Source organism: Xiphophorus maculatus, chromosome 11 (genome assembly GCF_002775205.1).
Source record: "Xiphophorus maculatus strain JP 163 A chromosome 11, X_maculatus-5.0-male, whole genome shotgun sequence".
NCBI classification, from domain to species: Eukaryota; Metazoa; Chordata; class Actinopteri; order Cyprinodontiformes; family Poeciliidae; genus Xiphophorus; species Xiphophorus maculatus.
In genome coordinates this window covers 2,583,022-2,595,365 of record NC_036453.1, presented here as the reverse complement: position 1 = coordinate 2,595,365, position 12,344 = coordinate 2,583,022, and the positions used below count along the sequence as shown (strand labels likewise).

The 12,344-nt window shown below is 40.3% G+C and overlaps 1 protein-coding gene across 1 annotated transcript; it reads left to right on the top strand.

The window, feature by feature from the left end:
- The first annotated feature begins 3,543 nt into the window (after positions 1-3,543).
- Positions 3,544-7,061, top strand: bmp10 (bone morphogenetic protein 10). The gene is made up of 2 exons (XM_005802165.2): positions 3,544-4,433; positions 4,797-7,061. Exons 1-2 carry the CDS (start codon positions 4,025-4,027, stop codon positions 5,852-5,854), a joined length of 1,467 nt encoding a protein of 488 aa, XP_005802222.1. The 5' UTR covers positions 3,544-4,024; the 3' UTR covers positions 5,855-7,061.
- The last annotated feature ends 5,283 nt before the right edge of the window (positions 7,062-12,344 follow it).

Sequence of the window (12,344 nt, the reverse complement as noted above, 5' to 3'; positions counted from 1 at the left end):
AATTGAACAGCTGTTGTCAGCAAAACGTAATAAAGTACTTCATGCTGCAAACTCAAAAGGAAGAGCAAAAAAAATGTCTCCAACTGTAAACATCGGGGAGATGTCAGCAGCTGCACAACTATGTCTTCCCCCAGGCACAGTTGGAAAAGTCATAAACAAAGACTGAACACATTAACCGCAGACAATGAGCCTCTGTCCTGAACAATTGCCTTCAAAATCAAATCAAACAGACATTTTTGTGTAAACATGCAAAACCTGCATTATTTATTTATTTGACGGCCTTTTTGAACCACTTGACGTTTAGTGGATATGTAATTAGAAGGCAAGTGGGGCTTAAAATTACTGTTTTTTTTAACATTATTTTTGCTGTTCTACTGTCCGAGAACATGAATCAATGTTTTAAAATCTTCAAAAGATAAAACATGCCTATACTGTGTTTGCAATAAGCATTGCATTGTTTTGTCCAGCTTTATTACTGACCATATGCATGCACCATGATGGTGTTATTGTGAATTCAGGGGGCTTTTAACATGTTAACCACGCTATTATTTTAAAAGGATCAACGTGTCAATATTACGTAATGCAGATTAATCGCATTACCTAAAAAGAGAGTTTCACAGTTCAAAGATTGCGACCAACAATGCAGAGTCGCAAACGCGAGTGAAAAGATGAGGAATGAGAATCAGACTGGTGAGCTCAGCGGGCAAATTTGGCTTTGAAAAACACCGCGGTTAGCGAGCACTGCCCGCGTACAGAGGCTGTAGACCACGATGAGTCCATCCCGACTTCGACTCCTGTCCTCGGTTCCTTTCTCGCATGTATTTCCCCTCATACTGGCAAATAAAGCCGACTACTGGCAAAAATAATTTTAATAAATAAAAAACAGGAAATTTTCCTTCTATCAAAGCACAACCAGTGCCCTCATTTCTAAACTACGATTGAAACAAAATCACTTCTTTTAAACACGAAAACCTGGAAAACTGAGATGCTTGGTTTGAGACAATAAAACATTTATTGAAAACATGCAATCGTGATTAATCACAGCACTAGTGCGATTGATCTGATTCAATTGTTTAATCGATTGGCGACACTACTTTTTATCCAACAGGGCAAACAGCTGGAACTCATAAACATCAGGAAACTAAGTAAAAGGACAGTTTAAGAAATCGGCCCCAACATAGTTTCAGTCGCCTCCACAAATCCACATTTGTTACACCCCGAGACCAGTAATGGAGGCCATATGGAGGCGGAGCAGTGTGTGCAGAAGAACACTGGAATTATCAAGCCTTCCGAAGCCCATCAGGAAGATGCGATAGTCTGTTGCTGCAGCAGTTCAACAAAGCAGCAGATAACAACACGTCTGTCAACTGTCAGCCTGGCAGACGAGTGGCAGAGACAGGAAAAGCTCATTCTTTCCCATCCGTGTGACGCACTGAAATCAGAAGTGTATCTTGGGGGTCACATGAAGAAGCTTAGGAATGACAGACAGCTGCATGGTGGAAGAGGGTTCAGGTGACTAACGGGGAAGCTATTCACGTGTTGAGGAAACGGCGGCTGTTGATGCAATTGGAGTGGGACGATGTGTTTGAGGCACCGTGCAGAGAGGGGCCGTTTTGGTTCGATTACAATGCAGGGTGGGCGAGATCTTGACTCAACATGGCTTTAGCAAATTTCACCTTTGACTTGTTGTTGGCGTCCTAATCAGGAGGAATGTCTCTAAGCGTTATAATGAAGCAATTTGGTGGTTCTTGTCCGGTGTTAGAAATAAAACAATGAGGCCAGTATTCAGTTGTTTAAAAAGCCTTAAATAAGCATTGTCTATAGCAGCAGCATAGTGTCAAACACGAAAAATAAATTTGGGTATCTGTTCATGCAGGTTTTTTTTTTTTTTGCTCCACTAATCTGGAGGAAACTTCCAGAAAACAGCCGAAACACTGAGTTACTTTAAATGAAAACTAAAAACTCACCTGTACAGAGATGATTTTGATTGTTAATAACTGGAACATTGACCAATAATTTGATGTGTATTTACTTGATTTCATGATGATGATGATGATGATGGCATTTGACAATGTTTATTGCTGGTTTTGTAATTGCTTGACTGTATTTTGCTTTTATGATGTAATGCACTTTGAACTGACTTGTTAATGAAATGTGCTATAAAGATAAACTTGACTATTGGGTAAAAAAAATGTAAAAAAAAAAAAAAATATATATATATATATATATACTGTATATATATCACAGGAAATAACAAAAACACATGTGGAATGATCATTGGTATCTAAATGAGTCTTTTTTGGAATAATTGTAACTAAAACAGATTCTTTTTATGCTTAATTTCAAAGTTAAGTTGATCATTGTATCTGGGAACTTTTAATTACATTTTCATGACTTTCTGCTTCCCAGTATTAAAATATAACATGAAGCAGAGATCCAGGGATGTTATTAATCACTTAAATTCACTGTTGGATAACTCCAGTAAAGAGCACTGGTCTGTTGAACCTTTTTAGGGTTACATGGTCTCCGCAACAATCATTGGGTACCTTCTACAACAACTGCTTTTTGTGAGGGATGTTTCCCATCACCACAACATTTTGTAATTGTTTAATTCTACTATGACTTTAACTGGAACTATGTGGTTTGATAGGATGAGATAAAGGTTAATCTTTTTGGCAAAAAAAAAAAAAATCTAGTGAAAAAAGGTAATATGTGGGAAAACTCTGCACTGTCAGGTGCAACGAATGGGCTGTGTTGCTGTGTGCCTGTCTTACTTTTAAAGACTCTGAGAATGTTGTTGGAGTGAGTGATAGCATAAGACTCCTTGTAAAACTAAAACTAGGTCTAGAAAGAAAATAGTCCAATGCGTAAAGAAAAAGCAACACATAATACTGATGTATACAAATGTAATCTATCCAAATGTACAAATACAAGTTAGATTTTTCAAAAACAAACCAAAAAAAGGCAGATTTATGTCATTGCAATAAAAGGCACATTTCATTACCAGCGGTTTTAACAGATTGGTCCACAGTGTAAACTGTCTTTTTTTCCCTATCTTCAAAGATGCTACTTGTGCCAAAGAACTATTTGTTACAAACACAGTGTCAAAAGACAATGGAGCGTATCTCAAAGATAGCATAATATGTTTTGTTTATTGTGTACTGCCGACTCTGAAAAGCAACTTCGCTCAACGTAAACTCAGAAGCTGTTCACTACTATGAGGGACCTACACCTCATTGCCTTTCTATTTCATTTAGCCTGCCGTTGTCTGATGGAGGCATCCTGCTACACTCAACCATATCAACAGACCCACGGTGTAGTTTGTCAAAAAGAAATGCCCAATGTAGCCTGGAAAGTCGCTCAGAGGACTCCACCATTTACAAAGCAAATAAACAAACAGTATCATCCTCGGAACGCCCACCAAAACAAAATAGCTCTTCCACAAGGAAGAGGCTACAGGACAGTGTTTACAAAATCCTCATTAAGGACGCTGTGAGATAACACAAGCTACTGCATCACACAAAGTTAAAGGGAAGACAGGCACACACACACACACACACCACAAACAGACCATAAGCACTGTGCAATGCGTAGCCCACCATATCATAGATAAGGGACAGAAACCCAGAGCTGGGAAGAGAGGTGAGCACAGACAGCGTCTGACTGAGGAGAGGACGCAACAGAGATGAGTCGGACAGACAAACACGAGCCTTGGCTACCCTGTCACCGCAACCACCGTCCTGTTGCAAGGAACTTCAAAAGGTGCGCATGAGAATAAACATTGTGACATCTGGAGAGGAGTACCAGGAGAACACAAGCCTATAAAGAAGTTTATGTTGGTCAATGCAAGGGTCAACATTTCTTCAGCTGTTGCCAGGGAACAAGAACTGTCTAAGGTCATAGGTGAACTGACCAGAACTAAATTAAACGTTTGGACAATTACAGCATTGTTTTTTGGCTTTCTTGCTTGAGCTCCTCCACAGGCCATTGGCATAAAATAGATTGCTGCAGATTTTTTTCTCCCATGGCGAGCATTTGGGTCTCTCAACTGGGAACCATTTGCATATCCAAGACTTTGTTCTTGCTGATTTCCTTCCTGCTGCTCCGGGAGACTCGCTTTGGAAAGGGCAGCCCCATCTCCAACGCTCATCAGAGGTATCGTCCTGATCCAGGACTGGGTGACGGGCATGGAGGTGTGGTGGATCCATCACCGTTGGATCAGGACAACAGCGCAAAGATGAAAAACCTACTGGACAGCCTGAAGGAGCAGTTTCAGCGGACGTTCAACCTGTCCGGACTGGGTCCTTCAAACCTGTCTTCTGGAACCGCACGAGAGGATCCACCCGAGTACATGATGGAGCTTTATAACCGCTTTGCTAATGACCGCACTGCCATGCCCACAGCCAATATCATTCGCAGCTTCAAAAATGAAGGTACATTTTTGCTCCATATATTGTTGGAACTGTTTAAAAATAGGTGAAAGTTCCTTTTCAAAATCTATAACCTGTGGAGTATTCCATAATGCAAATTAGGGAGAAGGGGCTGCTTGTATTTATGGCAAGTGTTAATGCTTTTCCTCTAAGCTTGTACAAGTGTTAATTATACCAGTTGCAGACATTACTTTAACTTCAATACTACCTGAAAGTTCTGAGTTTTGTTTAGCTTTTTACATGAGTAAGTCAGAGAGTAAATGTATCTTTGCTTTGGGATGAAATCTGTCTATAACTTCAGCTCAAATGTAACTATACAGCAGAAACAACAAAGAGCTTTAACTTTGAATTTGTGTTTTTGTCTAGATTCAAATCCCAGTGTTGTGGGAGAAGGGGGTGTGAGACGCCACCCACTGCTCTTCAACGTGTCAATCCCGCATCATGAACGCATCACAGCAGCTGAACTACGCCTCTACACTCTAGTGCAGACTGACCGCCACCTTTACGCCGGTGTTGACCGCAAGGTCACCATCTATGAACTGACATCACACGACTGGCTTAACATGACCGATGAAAAGACAACGCGGGGAGATGAGTTTGCAGGGGTGGAGGAGCAAACTGAGTTTTTGGAACTGGCTTCACGCCAGGTGTTTGGGACAGATAACGGTTGGGAAGCTTTTGACCTCACTGCTGCTGTGCAGCGTTGGTGCAAATCTGATGGAGCAACAACACACCGTTTAGAAGTACAGATTTCTAGCATTGCTGATGACGAAAATGTTGAGAGTACGAAAGAGAGCAGCAAAGACGAGGCTCCACTTGAAGGTGACATGAGGATTGAAAACAGACCAGAGGAAAAACATAAACCTCTTCTGATTGTCTTCTCTGATGATCAGAGCAGTGATCACCGTGACGACAGGCGTGAGTTGAATGAGATGATAGACCATGAGACGTCTAGTGCTGTTCTGCAGAATGACTTCGGGACAGACCTGGGTGGGCTGTGGGGTGAGGACGAGAGTGAGGCTGAACCAGATGAGGAAGACCTCATCCAGATGCGTTCCAACCTGATCTATGACACAGCGTCCCGCATTCGTCGCAACGCCAAAGGAAACCACTGCAAGAAACAATCTCTGTACGTAGAGTTTAAAGACATTGGGTGGGATAGTTGGATCCTTGCACCCACTGGCTATGATGCCTTTGAATGTGCTGGCGTTTGTTCATACCCATTGACAAAGCATGTCACACCTACCAAACATGCCATAGTCCAGACACTGGTAAACATCCACAGTCCCCAGAAGGCAGCACGAGCCTGTTGTGTGCCAACCAAGCTGGACCCCATCTCCTTACTCTACCTGGATGACACAGGCGTGGTCACTTACAAGTACAAGTACGAAGGAATGGTAGTAGCTGAGTGCGGCTGCAGATAGTCCCCTCAAACTTTCTGTTAAGTCTTACCACAACAGGAAGGATACTACACACCAGCGGCAAGACATTGAGCTGAGGTCTTTGAGAACTGAAAGGGACAATGATTGGAACCTCTTTTAGTTTTTTTTTTCTGTGAGACCAGGAGTGCTCATTTAAAACCGATGAACATTTGTGCACTGCAAGTGGACAAACATGTATATTGTACCGTAAAGTAAAGCAAGTACTTCATATTGTAGAGGAAAGGCATGAACATTAGTCACCATCTGTCACACAGCAGCATGAAAGTAGAACCATGCAACAGATTTACAGTCAGTTTGGTATCCAGTGATGGAAAGGTATGCTCTCATACCCACAGTGGTGAAAGAACCGAGTCTCTTACAGTTTATGCAGACTGGTGGGAACTAGTGGGTCAGTCATCCTCCTTCCTCTTTGTTCCCCTGACATCTGTCTTCCTCTCCACTTATCTCTGGCCTCCCTCGTGCAATGCAAACACTAATCAGCACTTCATGTGCCTTGGTGCAAAGAAATGGCCTGCCTCCGGCAACCTGACAAGCCATGAACTCTCTAGGCCCAGCTCCTGCCTTCTGCCACTGCCTGATACGTGAGCTCTGTGCAGCGGTCTGGTTGGTAGAGTTGTTTATCTCAACCTTGCTTTCCACTTCACATGACTATTTTCCACCCCCCCAGAGCTACAGTGATAGCAAGGTGTTGGAGGTTGAGAAACATGTACACCGGTTACATTCGGGGCAACTTTTGATGTGGCGGGGCCATGGGAGAATGGAAAAGGGGGCCAAGGGTTGTCCATGCTCCTCGGTAACCTTTTCAACTAACTGACCCAAGTTCATGTGGCTCTGGCAGATCTGCATCTAAATAATACATTACTTCCTTGGACATTTTTGGGGGTTAAAAACTGACTAAGTCTGAAAAAAATGTGGCATAGTGGCCAGACTGTCACGATACACAATACCCTAAACAAATACTTCCCTTTGTTATAAGCCATTTGATATGTCTGCTGCTTGTGTCAAATAAAATACTATTTATTGTTCTAATTTATTAATTTCTACAAGAGAGTAAATGATTATATATGTACATTTGTAAGTGAGAGTAGAGAATATTTTATGTTTATGACAATGCAATTGCGGCACAAGTAAAATATGTTGGGAAGCGATATGGTAACAGTTTGTAAAACAATAAAAAAAAGTACTCAAATCTCTGCTTGTCATGCATGTTAATATTTGGAGCTAGCATTTCTCAGAGAAATGAAGTTTTGATGTTAGCTATGACTGAAATATTTTCTTGCATTCACAAACATCACTCAAAGCAGTCTCAAACTGTCAACTGTCTTTGCCGTTATATCAGGATGAGGCTGTTGGAGCAGACACAGAAGGCATTGCTGACATTCAGATCATTCATACCACCGATATCAGCTCAAAGGTCATAGTTCATGTGCAACACACAAACAGAGAACCGTGGGAAAATAAGGGGAAGCCGTTCTAATGAACAAAAACGGGTGGCCTCTTATGTGCACTAACTGCTGCAAATAGTTATGCCTCCCCATGCTGTTTGGAATATGTAACTAAACAGCAAGTGGTAATATTTCTGACTGTATCGAAAGAGTACTGACGGAATCTTGCAAGAGTCTTTTTTGATTGTTTGGGTTTTTTATCTTCACAAACTGGGATAACTGCAGCTGCCATTGACTTGTTACTAGTCTTTAACTAGTTTTCTTCCAGCATGATGTTGAAACATCCCGTGAATCGGGATGGTGTGTGTGACCACCATAGAGTTCAGCTTTGGCCTTATATGACCAGACTATATTCTCCTAGAACTTCACTGTCTTGTTTAAATCTTCTGCAGCAAACTTTCTTCAGCAGTGAAATGCTGTGCAGTGACTGTGCAGATAAGCAATTCTATTTCAGTGAATTATTACTATTGCTAGTTTTTTAATTAGAAAAACTGACCTTGCTACTTCTAGAACTTTTTGAAGCTTCATATAAGTACTTATGGTTTCTTGGACATCACGTCAGATGAAGGGACACATGGCCTTGGATGCTTATGGTAAAATCATGTTCTTTTCTTATCTGGATTATGTCTTCACTTTTGAACACTCAAAAGTTTTGATATGTAGCTTTAAAAATTGCCATACATATATTTTTGCAGAACTAAAATTTTTTGGGGAGTGGTTGGTTTTTTTTTTAGTTTTACTCTACATTTTGATCATGCAACTTAATGCCGGTAATCAGAAACTTACTGATGTTCAGAGGCCATCAGTTAATTTTAAAATATTAAACTATACTGAGTTGCACATGGCAACAGGAATGCTTTGCAAATATTGACACATTTTAGTTTGCTTCTTGGCTTTCTATGACCTTTTAAATATTTTCCTTTGTGTATCCAGTACTTATTGCCTGCGTAAAAAAAACATACACAAAAAAAACTGCTACTGTACAGTCCGGTAATTATATAATCTGAATGGAGTCTTCCTTCAAGCTGTTATATGGCAAACATCCATAAAGACAAGTGTATGAATGTTTCTGAATGGAAACAGTTGGACACTAAGAGACCCCTAATGTTAGATAGAGCAAAGGCCGTCTTAAAATGGCTAATGACTAAAGGGTCAGACCCTTATTGACTGTAACAAGACAAGAGCTCAGCTATTTCAGGCTCTCTAATTGAATATTTACAGAACTCTAGAAGAAATATGAATCTGGCCTTTGTCTCCTGATTTCAACCGTGCAGGGGGCATGTTGAAATGGGAAGTTAGCAGCATGTGGTCTGATGATAAGGAAGGCTGGAGAGTGACCTGGGTTTTTTCAAGCTCTTGTTTTGAAGGGCCTGCATGTGTCAAAACATTCAAGGCTGTCAGAGTGTTTTTACACAGCAGCTTGCATCCGATCTCACCAACACGACATGCTCAGCTGGAGCGCAAAGAACAGTGAGTTAGCAATCCAAACAGAAGCGCCAGAGCAGACACTTACAAAGTGTTTTGTAATCCAGAGATTCTCCCCCGGCTGACATCATGATGCCTGCTGCTGGAGGTCGACGTGCCTCTCGCTGTGAACGTGTGTATCTGGTGTGTGCCACCCAAAGCTGCATGACTCGCCCTAAAACTCTGACGTTTGGTCTGTAATAGGGCCTGATTGTTTCCTGCTTCGGGTTCTGTTCTTTATCGTTTCATCTCTCGGCAGCTCCACCACCCAAGCAACTCATCCCTCGCTCTGTTCTAGAAACTTTGTTTTTCTTTCTCAGGATAAGGACTTTTTTTTCTCTCAATCCCTGCTTCATGTTCACATCCAGAATCAGTGTTCCAGCACTTAACAGTTTCCATTTGTTATTGCGCAATTTAATTTAACTTGTATGAAGCGTTGGTAATGACACACAGATGTTGTGCTGGGTCTAGGCAAAGTTATACAACTCCGAGGGATTTCTCAAGCACAATCAGTTGTTTCTTTCTTTTACTTTCATTCTGCTGTGCAAGTAATACCTAAATCCACTCCCTAGAGAAACTAAAAATATTGCAATGATTGCATGAAGGATTGTGAGACTTGCCTTTCAAAAAGGAGCATTAGAAAAGCCGCAGTTGTGCTCATAACTTCTTCTTTTTTCTTTTTTTTTTTTACAGAATACTTGCTATGTACAAATATTGTCTCGAATACTCTTCAAGTAAGTGTCTGTCGAAGGGTAATCATTCAAAGAATGCATTACGGTTTCAGTCCATCCACCAAAGACTAAAATATAGAAATATGGAAATATTTCAACAACAATAATTATAAATGACCGATTTAAAAAAAAAAAAAATATATATATATATATATATATATATATATATATATATATATATATATATATATATTAGAAGTTTGCTACTTACACATTCCCCCTCTTCGTCAGTCAACCCAGCAAAGAAAATGGCGTCGGCGAGATTCTTCCAGAAGCTAACCTGGTCAAAGCAGCTGGTCTCGAGGTTACGCTGTCTGTGTCGAAAACCATCAACTCTGACATAACATCCTTAATATTATGTTAGCACATAATATGCTAACATAATAGCATATTGTGTGTATTGAGTTATTTATTGTGTATACAACACCAAAGTCTCAACAATGCACTCTAATATGTGCTAACACTGAAATGTTACCTATAACGATGTTGCTGTGCAGTTCATCACCATATGGTGATTTTAGTGTAAATCTAGGTTAGCATGTACCATAAAATGAAGCTAAGGGCTTGTCTGAGACCGGCCAAGATAAAAAAAAAAAAACGGACATCTTTTGTCTTAAAATGACCGCAATCTCAAAATCTTTACTGCTAACAGTTACTACGAAAAAAGCCAAGACCAATGCTGACCTAAACAACTCCGGTCTCATAATAAAATCTAATAACAGTGGTGTATGAACCTGTAATCTGTCGTCACATTAATACTGGTTGAATATTCACACAGAAATTATTGCTTACTTTAGAAACGTAGGTAGAAGATGGTGCAGCACCAATAATCTTCCTGTGGGAAACGCATTCTGTGAAGTGAACATGTAAAGTACTTCCGGTCAGCGTATCAGCTTAAAAGAAAAGCTATGTAAAAATAAATAAAATAGCATTCAATAAGACAGTGATTTCCTTTATAAAAGCAAAATTTATCTAAATCTGCAACATGTAACTTTTATTATTTAAAAAATTATTATTTTTTAAAATGTTACATGAACTTATCGTTATATTTTGACAGTATAATTTAAGACGGATAATGAATGAAAAAAAATCAAGCCAAAGAATCATTCTCCCAGTGCTCACACTACTAGCTGCAGAAATACACTACTCAGTCAAAAACAACAAATCAGAGCCAAGAGAAGTCTTATGCTCAATTATGCTTGTGTACATGCTGCTCAGACCCTCCCCATCGCTCTCTGCTACGTTACAGCTAATTCATCACAGCCTGCCACAAATGCTAAGGCTAGTAAGTGTAGCCTCCAATGGCGGATAAACGGTTTTCCTGGAACGGTAAGTTGTATCTACCAGCACATTGAGCAGCATGTACACAAACGTAATTGACAACACTAAAACCATCCTCCTGGATCTGATTGGCTGTTTTTAGTTGGATGTGGTACATTTATTCAGACAGCAATAGTAGCACACAGAGGAGGTGGAGGAGTTTGATCTTTTCACAGATCACTATTACTTCGAGTCATAGTAACAACAGAAAAGTAATAGTGTGTACAAAACCAATTGAACATTGAAATCTTTCAATATTTTCTATCCGCTTTAAAAAGTTCTTTTTGTAACTAAAGCATCTGAACGTCCAAGTTCCATCTGTCTCCTCTGATCTTTCTGCTCTGCTGTTCTCAGCTTTCCGTTTCTTTTCACTCCAGTGCTTCTTTTTTCCTAGTGCAACTTGGTCCCATTTCCCAGACCTCTTACCACATGTTTTAAATCTGAATGTTGGCTCCTTTTCAGAAGAGTCGTCATCTCACGTCCTGTCCCTTGCAGTGATTTTTTTTGCTCCTCAGCATTAACCTGTGCTTTTTACGTCGCGTTTGTGTCACTGTGTGTTTTCATCAGGAGACACTTGGCGTTCCCTGGGTAATTCTGTTTTCAACTGTTTACATGACTCCATCTTCCTGACTGTAGGCACGATGAATCAGCGTTTTTTTTTCTTCTTCCACACAGCATGTATCGTATTTCACTCTGATAATGAGGTGCAGAAAGCTCCCACAGCTCTGAGCTTTTTCCCATCCTTCTACAACGTGAAAACGGCAGGCGTGCCAAAATCACGAGTATCCATGAATTGTCTCCCACAAGCCAAACTCAATAATAATAATAATAATAATACTGTGGCAGGCTCAACTTTTTTGCACAACTGTCACTGTGCAAGAGACAGAAACATCTGGTAATGAACATGTGGTTTTGTCTGCAAAGTTAAGTCTTCCATGGAACTGGTTGGATGTGAAAATGAAACAGCGGATAGTCTCAGGACATCTGAATTATTATTAGAAGCTGAAGGCAAAATATGAAACTCAGTATTTGACTTGCCTTCATATACGTCACCTATACTCATAACCTGAGTACTGTGTAGTTTATTACAGCAATAAAAAAGTCAGTCTTAAGACATGTCTTTCTCCCTTTCCCCATTATCCTCCTGTAACATCTTGTTAGCTGAAAGGTAGCAACTGGTTTTCCAATTTATTTTGACAATAAATTGCTTCATATTCTAAGCACAACACAAAGCCCTGCGGTCTGAACTATATTCTGGACAAAGAAAAAAAAAAAAAAGGTCTCCAAGTTAATTATTTCAACATGTTGGGGCTTTTTTTTGTTTTGTTTTGGAATTATGGCTTAGGCTTCACCTCCCAGTTAGCTTTAAAGAGGCCGTATTATGTAAAATCAAATTTTGTGAGATTTACGTCACGTTATGTTTATTCCCTCCATTCAGCTGTGCCAAACACCTGGTTGGACCTAGTGCGCCTTCCAGAATGAAGCTCCTCCCTAAATCACAGAGCAGACCCC